This window comes from Microcebus murinus, chromosome 12, assembly GCF_040939455.1.
Source record: "Microcebus murinus isolate Inina chromosome 12, M.murinus_Inina_mat1.0, whole genome shotgun sequence".
Lineage (NCBI taxonomy): Eukaryota > Metazoa > Chordata > Mammalia > Primates > Cheirogaleidae > Microcebus > Microcebus murinus.
This window is the reverse complement of record NC_134115.1, coordinates 16,375,476-16,395,681: the sequence shown is the minus strand read 5'-3', so window position 1 is coordinate 16,395,681 and position 20,206 is coordinate 16,375,476. Positions and strand designations below refer to the sequence as shown.

General features: G+C 47.6%; 1 protein-coding gene across 4 annotated transcripts in view; it reads right to left on the bottom strand.

Moving 5' to 3' along the window:
* Positions 1-20,206, bottom strand: part of FRMD3 (FERM domain containing 3) — a 255,938-nt gene that overhangs the window by 28,698 nt on the left and 207,034 nt on the right. For all 4 annotated transcript variants that reach the window (XM_012779833.3, XM_012779832.3, XM_012779834.3 and 1 more), the window contains 3 exons: positions 14,808-14,882; positions 14,424-14,492; positions 6,403-6,527 (listed from right to left, as the gene is read on the bottom strand). In XM_012779833.3, coding sequence (XP_012635287.2) covers positions 6,403-6,527; positions 14,424-14,492; positions 14,808-14,882 — 269 coding nt within the window. The remainder of the gene's footprint in view (positions 1-6,402; positions 6,528-14,423; positions 14,493-14,807; positions 14,883-20,206) is intronic.

The following is a 20,206-nucleotide window of genomic DNA, read 5'->3' as shown; positions in this document are numbered from 1 at the left end:
GCATTAACGTTCATTGCCTCTAGCAGGGGAACAATCTGGGAGGGGGAAGTGACTTTTTCTCTGCTGATTTATGCTTTTTTGCTACTTTCTAAATTTTCTAGACAACGCTATACTAGTCTTATGATGAGAAAATAAAGAAAATAGCAATCACAAAACCCTGTGGTGCAGGGGTCAGTGTAAACAGAGGTGGTGCCGGCAGAGGTGGTCTGCCATCACCAGGTAGGGGTAACCACAGGGGAAGGGGCTCCGCAGGATTTATAAACAGTGCCTACTGTTTCATAGAACATAAGAGAAATTTCAAACAACACCCATGCATCACTCCTAATGCACGTGTCCTGACATACCTGAGCCTAAGGGGCAGCTTAGCACCTGGGGAAAAAATGATAGGGAAGGAAGACACAGAAGCTGCTGGGAGAAGAAGGTAAATCTGTTTGGGCCATGACCACGGAATTCCAGAAGGGGAGAAAAAAAAAGGACACTGCTCACATTAGACAGACAGGGATGAGACCAGACTCAGTGGAGAGTAAGTGAAGGAAGTCACATAGCGTAACCAAGGCAACCACAAGCTGTCAGAGACTCCACCGGTGATGGACTGGAGCAACTGCGCGGTGCATGAAAGACACACACATGGACAGTGCCCCGGTCCCTGCGGGCACCTGTTATGTGCTCGGGTGGCGTGTGCGTGGGATCGAGAGAATGGCATGCTTGAGGCATAACAGCGATACTCTTTTTATATCCTAGACCTTCTAGAATGTCAATGAAGCCCCTTAAGCCATCTGCAGTTAGGCTAGACACTGTAAGCAACACTTTAAACACCCCTGCCGCCCCACCCCACCCCCGTCCCCTGCCCACGGATCCTGCCACAGCCATAATACATGCATGCATTCACACATACAAGACACAAACACACACACATGCACAAACACTTATAGGGACGGTGGCAAAGGGCGGCTTAGGAGAGTTAGTTTGACCATTCTGTTTAATTTCCATCGATTCTTGGAACAAGACACTTTCTCAATCCTATGCAAAAGCAGCCTCAAACCACCCTTTAATCCAACCACACTGCCACCCCCAAGAGCCTCCTTTATAGAAATTCTGGTATTTCCACTACGCTTTCGTTTTGCCATCAGGGGGAAGAAGAACATTTTCCATTCTTACTCGGTTTTACCTATCAAGCCTGGCTTTGCTACCACGTTTAATTATGCCAGCCTGCACCACGGCTACGGCAGACAAGAACGATCCTTGCTGTGTGTTAGTAACTGCCAGTTACCAAGGCTCACGTGATTAATTTCATTCCCCTTCTCTCCCATAATCCAGCTTTCTTCCATAACAAGAAATATATTCCACCAATAAAACACACGAGCATTTTGCAATCTGCAGTGTGGAAAACTTGCTCCATTTTGCATGTGAATTTATTCAGACTAATGACTCCTTAAAAGGTCATTTTCACCCAGAACAATTCTCGCTCTCTACTTTTTTTCTCCCCAAATTCTCATAAGCTCTAAGTGGCATTTTTCAAATGGTTTGCCATATCAGCTAGAGCTGCCCACAGCACTGGTTCTCTCAGATCTTGTAACCAAGCAACTTTTCGATGAGCATTGAAAACACTCTTGTTGCCTGGTGGTGCCTAGAAACTGATTTTGTTTTTTTCTCTGCCCAGACGCAGCCAACTTCAGACCTAATCCTCCAGCTGTCACCTAGGTGAACGGGGTCACATTTTTTCCCAGAATGCCACTGGACTAATCTGGGCAATAATGTTCTGTCCAGCTGTCTTTGAGAAACTCGACATTCTGGGAAAGAATGGAAAGAGTCTGTCGAACAAATGGGTGGCCGTGAGCCCAGAGAGCCATGGCGGCGGCAGCGATGCCCCCACCAGCCACACCCTTGGGACAAGTGCCAGGACCTTCCCATCACCTCACAGAGATGGAGCTTCCAGGGATCAGGGTTAAGACCATCTTTCTTCTCCCAACCTGATTTTTAAAAAATTCCTAATGAGACAACTCTTTTAACTGGGCTCAGACTGCTGATCTTGACCTGTTCATGAATCCAGTCCCAAAACATCTGATTTGAAACTCCCCCAAACAAGGATCTGAGCCATCGTACCAAGACGGGGAGCGGTGACATCAAAGGTAAGTGTTGACATCTGAGTCTTCATCACCCACTCTGTGTTTGAAGCCCAGAGAAGCAATAGCAGAACCTAACTCTCTCGATAGCTCCAGCATCTACACAAAATCATGTTTGCCATGGACTCCTGTACGGTGCTGGCTGACATGCTACTTAAACCTTCCTGTGTGTCTTTGTAGTCTCATCTTTAAAATAAAGAGGCTGAGGGTTTTTTTACTCTTACTCAGTGTCTCCAAGAGAGGGCAGCATCTGGACAGTGGGAGTCCACGGCTGTGGACCTGCTGTGGACCGGCGGCCCTGTCTCCACAGCACTCCCACTCACTATATCTCGAGCCCACTGCCTCCTCCCTCGTTTCACGCTCTTCAGCCCTTGTGTGTCTATTTTCTGGGCTCTTCCGATGGCTCCCGCACGGTCTCTGTGCCTCTGACCCAGTGGTTCTTAACCAGAGAGCCACTTTGCTCCCCAGGGGACATTTGGCAATATCTGGAGACATTTTTGGTTGTCAAGACTGGCGGGGTGTTACTGGCATCTACTGGGTAGAAGCCAGAGATGCTGCTAAACAGCCCACAGTGCACGAGACAGCCTGACCCCCAACAAAGAACTGCCCAGCTCAAAAGGTTAATAGTGCCGAGGTTAAGAAACTGCTCCAGCCACACCTGCCCCTAATCCCTCCCCTACACAGCACCAGAGTGAGACAAATAACAACTCCACTGAGGTCATTCTCATGCTTCAAATCCTGCAGTGCCTCCCAGTTGCTCTCAGGTCAAAGTCTAAACTCTCCAGCAAGTCCTATTAGACCCATCGTGAGCCGGCCCTTTCCTTACTGTCTGCCTGTGGTGCAGGCTGGCATAATGGACCTTCACCATCCCGAGCCCTTCTTCCCCCGAAACCTCGTATGCAGCTGATGCAGGTGCAACGGACCACTTGCAGCTCCCTCTTCTTGCAGTCTTGCCCGGGCATCTATTCCTATGCTTGCCTATTTCACGTCTGACACTCGAATGTGACTAAGAAGAAACAAGGCGCTCTCCAAGCAACTCGAGGCACTGATATTCAGCGGGGCATGCAGAAACGTGGGCACACAATTCGATCAGCAGAGGGAGGACCTGCTCATCGCCTCAGGAATCCCCCCCACCGTCACCCCAACAGGAGTGAGCATCCAAGAAGAGAGGGCGTCTCCATCTCTACAGCCCACAGCAGCGTGTGCACGGTAAGCGTGGTCTACACGTTGTGTGTGTTGTAGTTGTCGCATTTCCTAGTCTCCTTAAATTTAGCTCTTCCTCGCACATAAAAAGTAATGAAATATTAAAATATAAGGAGGAAACAAAATTCATCATACTGTATGTGCGCAAAAGGCCAGAAATAGAGCCCATCCACGAAGGCAGAAACACTATCTTTGTTTACAGGTGTATTCTGCTTCTCTTTTCTTTTTATATATCAGAGAAGTGTAAATCTATAAAATAAGTGTTCATCTATGGAATGTCTGGATCCCATTGCCTGACATTCAAAGACAAGAGACGTGGAGCAGAATGTGACTAGTCACTGGGACATAATGGTAGCAGGAACAGAAAGCTATGTCCACTGTGCGAATCATACTTTGAATTTCATGATATCTAAGATGATTTTCTTCTTACTCTAGATTGGGAGGATTTTATTCTATTTGTTGAACAACTAACAATATTGTTATTTTTATTTCTCTTCCTTTTAAATTGAGTCTATATCCTGGAGGTGGTTATGATTTGCCTGAGCTTTAGAACCCACAAAGATGTCCTATAAGGGAACAAGGCTTCTAGAAAATAATTGTCTTTAGACGTTGCTAGAGCCGTTATGGACTTTTTAAGAGAGTGATCTATCAGTTTGGCTTTACATCTGATGAACAAATTTTTAAATGGTTCTTTAAAACAATGAGGAAGATTGAGATGGTAGCTTATATATTGCTGTCCAATATCATGAGATATTTAACTTTTTTGCAGTTAATTATAGGTTATTAAGTATAGAATGTCTGATTTCCTTAAGTACTAAGTTTGACAGTTGATATCTCTGACATTTCACTTGATACTTCTTGTTTTCTTTTTTTGTTTGCTTTTTATTATGAAGGTACATCCACATTCTTTCAAATGCACATTTTGACTTGTGATTATCTTTCAAAAATATTTTAGAGCAATTTTTGTGAAACCCTGGATAAGTCAATAATTCATATTTTGAATATGAGTTCCATTGTGGAACCAATGCAGCACAGACAGCTTGAAATATCAACAGAGTGTTTGGGAAGGATGTGGTTTGAGAAATTCCATTCTGGTGATTTTAATCTCGAAAATGATTATAATCATACTTTGATTAATTGTACTGCTTCTTGTTTGAGATATAATAAACTAAGCTTTTGATCCAAAATCAAACATTTCATATTTAATAGCCATATTTAATAGCAGTTTGTCTATTGTTCTTACAGTTGCTATGTCAAAGACGCTTTCAGTATTTAGTAGTGTAACCTTATTATAGAAAATGGAGCAAAATGGTAGTTTCTAATTGAATGGGGTATAGGGTCCAGAGGAAAGCTTGTCTGAACTCTCCTTCACGTTCAGGGGGGCAGGGGCAGACCAAGGCAGCAATGCCCAACGCTTCCTTATTCCCCATAATAACCATTCAACCAGTCTGGACTTTGAAATTTTATTCCTACATATGTTTCCATCTTTGCAGACAAGGTACAGCCACAATTCCAGTCATTAGCTGTCCTTCTCTCCTCTTCTCCATTATTCAGGCCCTTCTTCATTCAACCTGGGATAGTCATGACCTTCAGAAAAAGTGATTTTTGCTCAAAGCAATATTCCAGGCATATGAGAGGAAGCCCAGAAAGCCATCAGTCACCAGAAATGAAAGTTGCTTTTCTTTCACTTGTCAAACAAACAAAAAAAAACAATCTGCTGAAATGCATAGACAAGCAACATGGACTCAGAGACCCTTGGGCTAAGAAAATTAATTTAACATGGAACTTACAGAGTTGGTAGTTAAGGCAGATGTTGAAGGCCATAATAACAAGATTGTTCTCTGATCACCATCTCTCATGGCCCAGCTGGGGATAGAAGGTGCCTTCTAAGACCCCATCTTCTGTATTTTCACACTTCCCTCCACCCGTGGAATTTTTGGCAACCAGTTGCCCAGTTCTCCTTCTAACCACCAAAGCTTCCTTTTAGAAAAAGATATTTCTTTATACATATATATATGTTAGTGTGAATTGGTTGCTGCTACCTCTCTCAAGGACATCTGCATTCCAAGCCATATTATCATTATGAACTGTTCTCCTATGAAAGGAATTCTCGCCTTGAAGCTGGAGGTGAAGGTGATCTTTGGGGAGAGGGTGACCTGTCCCCTTGAAACTGCACAGTATCAGATTTCAATGATGAAACCAAAATCACATAAAGGCAAGAAAAAGCATGTTAGTATTCAAGGATTCCAATAAATTTACTTTGCATGCACCTGTTTTCAATTTCCTTTGACATTAAGAAGAGCATGAGATTTGCCTCACCAGGCGTCTGTAGCAAGCAGTATGGTGAGATTCTTCCCTGAACTAAGTCAAGTCCTTAAAAACAAAGAAGCCTAGAAGCACATGTATGATTGTCTTTAAAAACATACCAAATTTTGGGTTGAAATGGACACTTCATTTATTTTAGCTTGTATCAAAACTGTCAGGCAATGTAACTGAGGAAAAGGAAGCAAGAGGCTGGGGAAATGCAGAGGCAGAAAGGGGATGCCTGGTGCAGGGACACTCGAGGAGAAGTCTTTGTAACCACCCATTTAATCGCAGTGGAAACCATCTAATTTAATTAAACCATTTAATTAAATTAAACCATCAGTTTCAGTGGAAACCATCCCCAGGAGCTAGGAAACGTTCTCAGTCTCAGTGCCCAGGATGGCAGCCATCAGCCACAGGTGGCCATCGAGCATTGGACATCTGGCTAGTGTGACCGAGGAACTGGAGTCTGCATTTTAATAAATTTAAACTTAGTTTCCAATAGCCACACACGGCTGGTGGTTACCATATTGGACAGCGAGGGTCTAACACTGTTGGTGTTTTCACATGTAATTCTAGAAATACTTTGTACCAGTGAACTCTCTCCAGGAGAAACCAATAGGACTCCCATTGTAACACAGCCTTCCAGCTGCAAAAAAGCTTATTTACTTGAAAACACGGTTTATGACTCACCCCGACCCCACTGCAACCCATTACCCAACATACATAGCGAGCCTGCAATGCAGCCTTTGGGACAAAGAGGCTGACTTACCCTCGCCCAGCGCAAGTTCCTCTTCTTGCTCGCTGGGGGTAGGAAGCAGGGGCTGCAGGGGCTCCATGTTGATGATGAGCTGTTTGTTCAAGGAGTGGGAACTGCGGCTCTGAGCAATGTTGGCTCTGCAAACAGACACAAGCCAGAGGGAGTTGGTTTCCGGTGGGAACTTGGGCCCCTCCATCTCCGTGGGCTGCCCAGGCTGCAGACTGCCTCTGGACACACGCAGCAGATTGGGCCAGTGGTAAAGATGACATAGCACTCAGGCTGCATGGCCCTTTCTGTCCTTTGGTCCTGACAAAATGTCCACATGTTCTAGTGCAACCCAGGGAAAGAAAATGCACTTCTGTATCTGTCATCAGACCTGAGCATGCTAGGTGGCAACACTGGCACTTTAAAAAGACATAGGAAACAGAAAAACATGGAGGCAGCTACCACTGAACGAGACAGCGGAAAGGTGAAGCGAGGGCATGGCTCAGAGAGATTTAACAACCACCACAAAACAAAAACAAAACCCCCAAAACGCTGCCAGACAGATGCCACAGGTGTTCTACACCTAAAAGCTGTCTTTGTGTTGCTGGACGTCCAGTGTTTAATATCAGTGTTTAATATTCTCAAAGTTACGCCCTACTCACCAACCGACCATGGCTGTTTCCTTCTTTGTTAGGAACGTGCAGGTGGGACAGCAGCTACGACCGGCAGCAGCTCACAAGGACGCTGTGCAGGTGTCTCGTTAGGACCGTTGGCACAGCTGGGACGCCCACTTGCCTGCCTGTCGCAGGGAGACCAGCCGCCTGCCCTGGCCTGCAGGGGGACATTTGAGTCCCCTGCCCCCTCCCCATGGTTGCTGTCAAAACCAAAACCAACCCATCCCTCGAAGACAGCGTCAAATGTCTCCTTCCCCTTCAAGCCTTCCTGGATTTCTCCTTAGAACACACGCAGACTCTTACACACTCCCTCTTTCTCATACTACTCTCTCTTCGGTCACAGCTCACCACGCTTGTCACCTCCGTCTCTCTCGTTACTGGTTTACTGATCAGCCCCACCTTGCTAAGCACCTTCAGGACAGACGCTGACCTCGCCATTCTCCTGTCCCTTACAGCACCTCACTTGGCATCTTGTGAAAGTGTGTTCAGGTTTGAAAGTGAAGTAAACTGAATGTGATCCTGGCTCTGTATGCCGCCATTTCAGACTGGCCAGAGTGTTCCCCAGGCTGCTGGCGGCCAGCCTCGGGCCTACAGGAGGCAGGGGAGGAAGAGAAGGTCCTGTTGGCATCTCACGGCTGGCACTTGCTGGAAAGGCAATATATGAGGACTTCCTTAACCACTGTGTCCTTTGCTTCAACATTTCATTCTACAATGAATGAAATGTCTTACTTTGCAGACAGTATGTATGTATCAGACATTCTGCCTTGTTCCGGGGAACCGCAGTCCTTGCCTTAAGTAACTCACTGTCCAGAACCGTGACTTGCACAATTTTTTGTCTGAGACCCACGTTAAGACCCACATTTTATATCATCACCCTCTACCCACACGCACAGGAAGACACACAACAAAGTGAATGTTTTATGCAACAACAGTAACTGTAGGTATGTGTATGTAATTCACTACTTTTTAAAAATTTGACTTCATCTTATTTAAAGTGCCGGTGGTGACCACTACTTCACTTCATGACTCATTGATGTGCCACAGCCACGGTTGGAAAAATATGCCTGCCGTGAACGTGGCTGACGGGCAAGGGTCCCATGGGAGCACTAAGGCGGGGCACCGCACCCGTGTGAGGGAGGGGAGGGCCAGGGTGACCTCCCAGGAGGTGACGCCTGCAGCAAGTTCCGGTGAGCACAGTGGATTCACAGGGGAAGAATTGGGAATAGGGAAATCTTTGCAGAAGGAAGGGAGGAAGGGAAGAAGGAAGGGAGGGAGGGAGGGAGGAAGGGAGGGAGGGAGGGAGGGAGGGATTAAAATTTGCCATGAGCAGTTCCTTCTTTTTTGTAAAGAGTTCACAGTTTTTGAGCTCTTCTGGAATTTCCTGTGGCCCTGTGGTGTTCACGACTGTGATTCCAGCTCTGCAAAGCACAACCTACTGTCATGCTTGTGGGGACTACACAGCGTTCTGACTTCTGAAAAGCCCATCCATCCGTTCTTGCACAAAGAGACTCTGAATTGCTCTACCCCCTCTCTGGGTCCGTGCCAGCTGATCTGGCAGCTCTTCCTACCCCCCAGGAACCACTGCTTATGCTACAACGACGGGCCCTCGGCCAGCCTTCGCAAGGGTCCTCTACTCCCCACGAGCCCAACTTCCAATATCTTTCAGCTGGAGCTATCAACGTCCTGCTGCCCTGACCCGGCAGCATTGCACATCCCGGCAACCATGTGGTCCTAGGACAGGCTGACCTCCCAGGTATGGGCCTGCCTTGGCCTTAGATGGTCAGGAGGATGCTGACACTCACAGGCTGCTGCTGCTCTGTGGTAATAGACGCCCACGGCCCCCGGACAGGGCATACAGGATCTGCCTAGGATTAGACCGGATGACTACCATAGCGGATTACAACCCTGAGAGTCTCTGATAACATGATTCAGAGAGGAACACTGTGTCCCTGGTAATATAAGACTCAGTTCAACCCAAAGGTGGATACAAGGAAGGATTTCCCTGGAGCACAGAGAACGCAGGGCCCCACGCCCTACTGTCAGGCAGCCTGCAGGGGAAAGAGTAAGAAAAATAAGGGAAAAAATGCAAGTCACCCACCTTTTCCTACTGCTATGGTCTGAACGCTTTTGTTCCCCCAATTTCATCTGTTAAAACCTAATCCCCAATGTGATGGTATTAAGAGGTGGGGCTTTCAGGAGATGATTAGGTCACAATCACCCTGAACAGAATTAGTTTTCTTATAAAAGAGGTCCGAAGGAGCTTGCTTACCCTGCCACCATGAAGGGACACGGCCAGAAGGGACACTGTGAGAAAGTGGGACCCCACCAGGTACGGAATCTGCCGGCTCCTCGATCGTGGACTTCAGCCTCCAGAGCAGTGAGAGATAAATTTCTGCTGTCCGTAAGCCACCCAGTCTATGACATTTTGTTATAGCAGCCCGAATGGACTAATATACCTACTAACCCCTTTAGACTGAAGATTACGCCTTTTTACTTAATTCTCCCCTTGAAACCTTTCTAAAGGTGCCAACTGATCCAGATGTCACTTAAAGCAAGAGCCCACTGGCACAGTTGTTCTAATGACAAAAGAATCCCAGAATCTGAATCATCCTTTTTTAGTTTACAAAGAGGTTTGCAAATACTTTACCTCATCTTTTTCCTCAGTGTGCCTATAGCCAGGCAAGGTACATACCATATTTATAGGTGAGGAAAGTGAGACGCTGGGAGCTCAGGTGACTTGACTAGAGACATTTATATAGGTAGACTCAGGACTCAAAGCCAGATCACCTGATTCCTAATCCGTTGCCTTTGCTACGCTCCACGCAGCCCTTCCTGCATGAAGTAGCCTCCAATGTCCCAGAGGGGACTCTGTTCACCGTCCCTACTGTCCTGCTGTTTCTGGCTATCTGAGGTCCTACTATGTCAGGCACTTTTCTCAAGGATGTGCAAATGTCCCAGTCGCTTCCACCCTGCCCTTCCGTCTGTGTTCCTGAGGCAACCACTTCTGTGGCTGGGGTCTGCCCAGGGCAGGCTAGGATGCATGCCATGTTTCCCCTCTCTCCGAACCCACCCATCCGCTGACTCTGCAAAAACGCCAGGCCCACTTTGCAGCCCACTCGGGTATGTGCTCCCAGCATAGACCAGTCTCCAGATAAAAACTATCATTAAGAACTCTGTTGAGGTAGAGAGGTTTCCTTTAGGAATTGCGAGTATACTCTAACACTGGCAAATATGGTTTGTATACGCTTCACCCCATTTGTTTTTTTCAATGTGCTTGTAAGAGAGGCAAGAAAAATGCCATATTTACAGAGGAGGAGACTGACGTTATGTAAAGACGTTTATACAGGCAGACTCAGAACTCAAAAACAGTGGCGTAAAATCGAATGAATAAAACGAGGCTCATGGAGTTCCAGCGTCACCCCTAGAAATGAAAGAAAGTAGGGCTGGCCTGTTGTCAAGCTTTTAAAAACTCCACCTGAAGGGATTTTAATATGGACATATCATTATATTTTAGCTTCCCAATTCTGGAGGAGAGATGGTAGTAAAAACATCACCGCCTCACATTCATGTGGCACTTTGTAATTTTTAAAGCACTTTATTTTAATCCCATAACAAAACCTAGAAGTTGGGCAAAACAATGTTATAAATCTCATTTTATAGATGAGTAAACCAACGATCCAAGAAGTTAAGTGACTTATCCAAGGCCACGCAGATGGCAAGCAACGTGGCCAAGGTCAGAGCCCATCCATGACTCCTACGTGGGTGCTTGTTCCAGGTACAAATGCTGCCTCAGTTGTCTGCCAGTGGCGACTCCTATGCAGGTGGCTCACACAGCCAGCCCTGGGCTCACGGAGCTGCAGCCCTCGGCCTCACGTGGCCCCTGGGATGGGCCCATGGTTCTAACCCAGGAGCCAGCCTGGGGGACTTGCTTGGGGGTCTTGCCATCAATAAAGATGAGTGAGCTAACATCAGAGAAAAGCGCCATGACAGTGTTCTCAGTCTGTTTCTGTCTCTCTGCAAACACACACACACACACACAACTCAGCAGAAGTAGGATTCCATACACTTGCCATTCCTTGACGAGTAGAATCTCAGATGCGAGGAAGGATAGCTAATTAAAGCCTTATCAGCACCGTTCTAGACTAACAGTCACCTCTGCACACCTGCCGCCAGAAAAGGAGAGCTCATTACTATACTCTCACGTTTGACGGCCACATCAAAGCAGTTTAAATAACCTGGAAATAAAATAATTGCCCAAGAGAAACAATTTCCTAGCATGCAAGTGGCCACTGGGAAGGAAGGAGAAGGCAGCGGCATGGAAGTGTCACGCACGACCCGGGCTCTGGCCACAGTGCTGCCTCTGGGGAAGCCAAGGTCCCCCAGGCAGCACCCTGGACAGATCTCAAACCTACAAACACGACAGAGGTGCTTCTGTCGTCCCGCAGTCCTAGTCCACACATTCATTCAACAAATGCGTAGCAACCTCTGCTGTGTGCTGAGCACCGTGTGCCGAGCACTGTGTTAGACGCTGGGGAGTGTGGAGATGGCCAAGACAGGCACAGCCTTGCCTTCCAGAGCTTGCCCTGCATTCATGCCTTAACCAAAATCGTCCTGGTGTTGGCAGAGACTTGGGAGATGCTGCCAAAGAGCCATGGAACACAGAGGCACCCTGAGGATGCAGATTCAATAGTCTCTCACATACCCATGCAAGGGGGTGGTGGAAAAGACAGAACAAGCGAACCAGGTCCCAAGGCCTTCTAGTTCCCTGTCTGCATTAATAGCTTGGGAGATTTTAGAAGATTCCAGAAAAGGGAAACTATGAATGAATGGATGCCTCAGCATATGTATACTCTCACTTTGATAGTCCATTTCTCTCCCCCTTGGGGTTCAGGCCACGCTAGAAGAAGTGCTTCACTCCAGCCAGCCTGCGCTCTGCCCACTTCCCCCATGTGCTACCAAGCACCTCGCTAGTCCCAGTGTGCTCCATGTCCCAGCCTCACGGCCGTCCCCTGGGCGCATGTCAGAAATGCAGACTCTCAAGTATCACTCTAGACTTCTTGAACCAGAATCTGATTTTAACAGGATCCCCTCGTGCAGGCCAAGGTTTGAGAAACCCTGAGCTAGGAAGCCTTAGTTTCCATAAACTATGCAAACCTCAATTTACAAGAAAAGTATTTTTTAAAAATTCTTTCCTGACCAGGCGTGGTGGTTCACACCTGTAATCCTAGCACTCTGGGAGGCCGAGGCGGCCGAATTGCTCAAGGTTAGGAGTTTGAAACCAGCCTGAACAAGAGCGAGACCCCATCTCTACCATAAACAGAAAGAAATTAATTGGCCAACTAATATATATATAAAAAAAATTAGCTGGACATGGTGGCACATGCCTGTAGTCCTAGCTACTTGGGAGGCTGAGGCAGGAGGATTGCTTGAGCCTAGGAGTTTGAGGTTGCTGTGAGCTAAGCTGACGCCATGGCACTCACTCTAGCCTGGGCAACAAAGTGAGACTCTGTCTTAAAAAAAAAAAAAAATTCTTTTCTGATCTCATGAACCACCCATAGATGGTAACTTTGAGACTCTCAGAAAGCCTCATATTTTTGGAATATGTTTTTCTGAAAGTATGTTGGTAACAAAAAATAAACAGTGTCCTGCTTATACCATCAGGAGGACTTCCCCAGCATCAAGGATGTAAGGTCAAATATTTGGGTTTTAAGCAGGAAGAATAAAACCCAAGCGGAGCCACGTGCGGTAGTTCTGCCTCTACTACCAGCTTCTAAAAGAATGCCAGAGGGTTCGAGGGTGCTCCAGAGAAAAGAGTTCAGAACACAGAGGCAAGACACTGGAGTTGTAGGCTTAGGTCGCCACCAAAAAATTTAGGACTTTGGATAAATCACTTAACATATCTGAGACTCAAGTCTCCTTGTCTATAAAATAGCATCAAGCTAGGCAATCCCTGATGTCATTTCCAGGCCAAAGATTCTGGAAGGGTTGAAATGATATGTTTTGTCATCCCCTCTTCTTCATTTCTACTGCATTGAATAACCACAATTTGGAGCAGGAAAGGGAGCCATGAAAAGACTATTCTCCTTGGTGGGCAGGCTGCGAGACTTTCAGGTATTGCCCGAGGTACCTGCAGCCAAGCACCTCCCCGCGTCCCTCCCCTGCAGTTTTCTCCTGCTTCTTTTTTTTTTTTTTTTTTTTTTTTTTTTTACGGTAAGCACAAAAACGAGGTTTATTGAAGAGAGAAAGATAGAATTATGGGGCAAGAGCAAGATATAGGTTTACAGAGTATGATACATACACTGCAGATGATGACCAGACCCAGTGTCACAGCAAAGAGAGAGTAAAAGGAAGGGTACAGAAAGCTTTCTCCCGCTTCTTAAAGCAGGAGAGATTGGTTTTGCAGATTTGCGTGTGACAGTTCCCCACTGGGTCACCCGAAAGCAGGAATGAATTATCCTCTGCACGGGATCTGGTGCGCACTGCGGTTCTGTTCCCCTGGGTGGAGGGAACGCCCTCTGGCTGCCCCACCAGCCTGGCTGAGCCTCATTGCTCTGGGACCGCAGCCACCTCCTGCCCAGCAACCCTGCAGAACAAGGTGGTGAGGCTCCCAGACCATATGGCCACCCTGGAAGTGGAGGAGACAGGGCAAACATGAGCACAGAGGCAACATCTCTCATTGCCAAAGACTGGGAAAGAAGGGCAGGTACCAACAGTATGTGGGGAACCTCCTGAAGATTTGGCTCATGATGACCTTGCCTTAGAACAGGGGAAGCGTCATGATACAAAGGCTCAGCTTTAGTTATTTAGCACGTTTGAGGTTCAAGATGTACAATGATTTGGGTAAACCGTGGTGGTATGACGTTCACCATGGCCAAGTGAATATTTAATTCCTAAGAATTACCGTATAGCATCACCTTCATGAACACATGTACCCTTGAACCAACGATGACTACTCTGAGTGAGAGGTGAGCCTCTCCCCTCGTGGAAAAGCCCAGAAAGAGTTGGGCAGGGGGAATGGCCAAGCCTGAGGAACACGGGCAGGAACAGGGAGCAGTTCTAAGAGGCCGGGATGATGGCATTGGGAAAGGAGGTGGTGCAGCTGTACCTCACACATGTCCTGCTTGTCCACGTGACCCTCTAGACCTAATCACTGACCCTCCACAGAGCAGGTCACCCCAAATTGAGCCCAGATGGCCTTGCACCACGGCCCAGCCAAATCTGTCTGAGGCAGATTTCTGGGGAAGGGAGAGTGTCCTTATTTAACGCTGATGTCACTACACAGAGGGATATTGCAGAGGACTTGGAAACATCAGCTACTAAAACCCTCTGTCCAGCCCAGAAGCCACCCGGCACCCACAGCGACCAACCACTCACCTGTGCACCTCAGGAGGCTCCCTCTGGATCTTGGAGCTGGCCTCCACCACCTCTTTGGCAACTTTCCCACTGCAAAAGACAAACATAATGGACAGCGCAGATGCTCAGAGAAGAAGGGGGGAGGTGCACACTGGTGTCGTTTTTTTTTAACTTCACAGTGGTCTGACTCAGCTATAGAAATCCATGGGAGAAAATTACTGTGGAGTCTGAGGGTGCCCCGTGAGCATGAGAGCAATGAGTGAAAAAGGAAGACTAAAGCAAAGGCACTATTTACAAGCGAAGCATTCAAGTGTATTAATAACTTGAATTAATACATTGAATTTGGCTGTGCCCACCCCACCCCCACACCCACCTCATCACGGAAATGGAACCATTGGTACCCACCTATATCGAAATCTACTGCCTTTAAAAAATATCTTGCTGCTTGACACAGTCTTGATCTGACTGGATTTTGCATACCTTTAAGAAAAAACATAGCACAGGTGGTAATGACATTGGAAAATCCAAGTAGGACATGCTATCGAGCTATATTAATGGGATATTTTGGCTGCAAGAAAAAAATACATTTTATAGTGCGACTCAGTGAACATCTGCATACACACACATAGGAACTGAAAGAAAAGTTTCACAAAAGAATAGTTGTTTTCACGGTATATATTACAATCTGGTCTTTTCTATGTTGCTTTTCATTCTTTTCAAATTCTGGTCATGACCCACACATTTGGTTTCATAATTCATTACAGGGTCACAACCTGCAAAAACAGCCAGGCAATATTGATGAGCAGAAGGGATTCTTCCCCAATTTCTATTTGAAAGATACGGAGAGGAGGGAATTTTGTGACATGTCATCAGTAAGTTCACCAGTGTTGGTGGCACTTTGAGGACTTTGCCACATTGCAGCAGGAAACAACTTCCTGGCAACATGGGTCAGTCACTGCGTTACAAAGAATTCACTTACTGTGTATCATCCAGCTAGGGAACAAGGTCCCCGTGTCACCATGGGAATGGCCACTGGTTCCTGTGTCACGATGACCCAGTGCCCTTTTAAAGAACCCACATTGGTAGATGACTAAGATACACGAGGAGCAGGAAGCCCAGCCAAGCACTGGGTCAGCACCTCTGAGCCATACTCACAAATAAAAACAAAACAGCCACACTCTGAAAAGCAGTCTAGAACCTGGGTTACTCAGAGGCTGCACACAGGGCACGAAATTACTGTGACAGTCGAGGGTGGCTCTACAGCAGCCTCTTTAAGCCTTATGCAATTAAAGTCAACAAGTTAGAAAGAACCCCAGAGTTAAGGATCATTTAAAATATCAATAGTCAGAATCTTGAACGCACACACACACACACAAAACCAATAAGCTCTATAGAATTCTGAGCAAAGACGTGCACAGAACCAGGGAACGTTCACGGCAGGCAGTGGTCCCCACCCCCGGGCCCCCTCATTCACTCAGCAATTATTTAACTGAGTGCCAACCCTGCTCTGCACACCAAGGTTAAGTGTAGGGAAGACAGGTGGCTGATCCAGCCTCGGGAGCCAGGGATGGTGGCCTCAGGAAGGGACACCTGAGCTGAGATCCAGGGGTGGGACGGCGGCGAGTGGTGGTGGGTACACACGGAAGAAGGGCCATCAGGGACAAAAGCCTGAGCATGTGAGGAACAAGAAGAACCAATGTGCATTTTCCTGTGTTACTGTTATTGCTGCTATTATTTGTTTCTTTTCCTAATAAAGAAAGAAAAGTGCGCGCACAGATACACAGGGTGAAATAAGGCAAAGCTGGAGAGGTAGCCAGAGTCCCATTTTACAGGATCTAACCTTAAAGGCCAAGGATTTTGGTCTGTACCCGAGGAGCACTGAAAGCCAGAGTAACAATCCTCTGCAGAGAAGCCTCTTGCCCTTGTGCCCATGGGAACAGCCGGTGGTGACAAAGAGGGCACCGGTGACCAGTGATGAGCAGGGAGAGTGGGATGGGCAGGGGCATGCCTGTCCAGGCAGGGCCCAGAGAGGACAGCACGAGGCCCAGAGGACAGACAGCACCATGTGAGACCTGCACCTCAGAGGGGGCTGATGCCTGGAAGTGTCAGCGCAGCCTGCTGGCCAGAGCTTCCTCCCAGACCACAGCCATCAAGGGGACAGAAGTCCCCAGAGGGCAGCATGAAGGTGGCCCCAGCTGCGTGGCCCTCCTCCCACGAGCACATGCCTGCTCTGGCCCCAAGGAGCTGTGGCCCCACCAACCCATCTGCTGGAGTCAGGAACAAGACAGCCACCCCACCCTCTCCCCATCTTCTTGGCAGAGTTATTGCTCCCAAGTCCTCAGAGGTGGGAAGCAGAGAGAGCTTTAAAGACGCTTCTACATTTTTATTGGTTTTTTGGTCTTGTTATGCTTTGTTTTTATTCTAGGTTCCTGAAGATCCATGGGGCAAAGTGGTCTGCTAAAATAAAAAGTGATCAAGAACGTTAATTGAGTTTTTGAAATTCAAACTCAGCACTGTGCCCATTTTACAGAAGCAACACCTGACCCGAGCACTGTGGTCAGTTGACTCCTGCCCCCACAGGGCCAGAGGGGAGAGGTGGCAGCTCTGACCCTTCTGCCTCCTAAGGAGGCCACTCCCGTCCCCTCAGACCCAGATGGGCCCCTTGGAGGTGGCCTCAGCGCTGCTCTGCCTCCCCGAAACCCCTCAGACAAATTCAAGAAAAACGGGTCAAAAGATGCGTTTCACAGAGAAAGCCAACAGCGGGCTGCTCGGGACGAGGGGACAGGAAGCAGCAGTTTGCTTCTCTCTGGCGGTTGATGCCCCTGGATGATTATTTGTGTCACGTGATCAGCTGGGAGACACTTCCTGAGAGCTCTCCCGCCGAGTCTCGGCCCTCCCAAGTGTCCAGGCAGACTCCGGGAAGGTGTCGGTCAAGATCTTTAATGGAACTTCAAGAGGGGAGTTTATTGAGAGCTCAGACAACAAAGACCTTTGTTTGCTTTGGGAAACCAAGACTGGGGGGAGGAGGAAACAGACCAGGAAAGAGAATGGTGGCCTTTCGGGCTGGGTACCTGCAGCCACAGCACCTGTCCCCAAACCTGGCCAGGCATCAGCTGCACCTGGAGTAGGCATTAAAACCACAGGCGCTCAGTGTTGATCATTAGAGAGTCTTACTCAGCAGGTCTGAAGAGGGATTTGCATTTTAATCAAGAACCTTAAGGTGATTCCAAGGCTAAGAACCTCTGTGTCCCCAAATTTTCCTTGGATGACCCAAGGGAGGACATTTCGCCAAAAAGAACAGTGGGCCAGACTCCTACCTGCCTCTGGTTCTGTGACCTTGGTCATGTCATGTAGCTTTTCTGGGCCTCAGTTTCTCCACATATTGTTAAAGGGTGAGAGGGTTATAATACCTACTTCATACTCTCTGAGGAGGGTTAGACAAGATTAAATGATTCAACAGCACCGAGCGCGGCACCTGCCCGTTGTGTAACAATTTCCCTCCCTCCCTAACACCACTTCAAATCCTCTTCCTTGCCTTCTCCCTATGGAGCCGCCAAAGCCGATCCTCTAAATTATGGAGGTTCCAGAGCACCGAGGTGAGTAAAAGCAAATAAAAGAGCTCTCCGCCTAGCCCAAATGCTCCAGGCGCTCTGTTTACCAGCCTCTCCATCAGCAGCAAGCCCAGGGGAAGAGTCTTCTTCCCACGGAAAGCAATGAATTCACAACCTGGTTGCAACAGCAGTTCGCTCTGCTCCAGCCTTCTGCCTTCTTCCCCTCCTGCCCTCGCCCACTTCCACCTCCGACTCTGCATCAGGAGCTCAGCCCAGAAGATGGCTATGGCTATGCTCAACACCGCCCTCACAGAGAAATCCAGATGGTCTCTGCAGGAGCACAGCTCCCCTAGCCCTGGCCTGCAATTTCTCCTCTGGCACCTGCTACACACCGGGGACTTGGACGGAGGTCAGGATGAGTGCTGGAGCGACACGGGGTGATGCTCCAAGAGATTCCTCTAGAATCAACAACACAATTTCCCATTGAAATCATGGTTTAGAGCTCCTGGAGTCACCGTAATAATAACATTTGTTATGACTGAGCCCTTACCATGGGTCCTGCCCCATCCAAAGCACCTTAAATATACTGATTTATTTTATGCTCACAGCTCTCTCCTAGGAGGAAGCAATCTGCATTTTTACACAAGGAAACTGAGGCACAGAGGGGACAGTCCCTTAACCATGGTGCCATGATAGAAGCTGCAGGTGCCAGGCTGCAAACCCGAGTCTGTCTGATTTCAGTATTTTAAAAACAGTGCTTTAGCCATATAGGCTCTCAAACTTCAGTGGGCAACAGAATCACCTGCAAGCCTTTTTAAAACACAAATTTCTGATTCACTAAGTCTGGGGAGGAGCCCAAGAATCTGCATTTCAACAAGTTCCCAGAGTGCTGATGCTGGCGCAGGGACCCTACTGTGAGAATCGCTGGAGCAGGGCAATGTCTTCAACCCTCAGCTGCACGTCAACACCACCCAGGAAACTTGTAGCATAACCAACTCCTAGACCCCTCATCCCAGATGCAGGACTCTTAAAATAACAGTTTTGTTGAGATATAATGCTCATACCATGAAGTTCATACTTTTAGATTGCACGCTTTGGTGGCTTTTAGTTTAATTCACAAAGTTTTAAAAAACTGATCAAAAAAATTAATCACCACTATCTGATACTAAAACATTTTCATTATCCCCAAAAGAAACTCCCTGGATTCATTGGCAGTCACTCCTCATTTCCCCTCCTCACCTCACCCACAGCCCTAAGCAACTGCTAATCTACTTTCTGTCTCTAGGTATTGGCCTACTGGGGACATTTCACATCAATGGGATCATACAGCACATGGCTGTAAATGGCTTCTTTCCCTTAGCACAGTGTTTCCAAGGGCCACCCATGCTGTAGTAGGTATCAGTACTTCAGTCCTTCTTATGGCTGAATAATATCCCACTATGTGGGATACTATTCATCCATTCATCAGGTGATGGCCATTGGGGTTGTTTCTACTTTTTGGCTATTCTGAATAATGCTACTAAGAACACTTGTGCACAGGTTTTGGTGAAGCCCCAGACTCTGATTTAATTGGGTCTGGGCTAGGAGCCAAGAACCTACAGCACTGGCGTTTCTTAAAAGCACCCCCATTGATGCTGATGCTCAGTCCAGACTGAGAACCGCTGGTTTAGAACCTCCTTACTCAGAGCGTGGCCTGTGCACCTCCAGCACAGCACGGCCTGGAAGCTCATTAGACCTGTGGAATCTCACGCCCATCCCAGACCTCCTGAGCCAGAATGCAGCTAACTCACGGGCTCATTAACGTGTGAGAGGCACTAGTTCAGGAAGCTAGTCTGAGTTCTTTTTTATAATATTACTGTTCCTCTCACACTCCAAATTCCAAATGAGGAATTGATTAGGGACTGCTTGTATTCCCCAGGGACAATTCCATACTAAGTTGGGGACAGGGAGTGTCATTTCAGCTCCCACCATGTCCCCAGTGCCAGCACAGGGCCCAACATAAAACAGGTGAGAGATGAAGATTCCGGAAACGAAAACATCAGCGAGCCCCAGAATCCTTCGATACATCCAGGAGACGGTGAGCTCCAGCGCTCTGGGGTTGGCGGCGCCCCGACAGACAACACACGATATAAAGGAAGCTCTTAAATGGTGACTAAGTCTGTGCTGGGGATCCCCTGAGGTCCAGAGTAGGCAGGAGAATCATAGTTTCTGCTTCTGGGCTCCGTTCCCAGGCAGCAGATCTCAGAGCCAGGG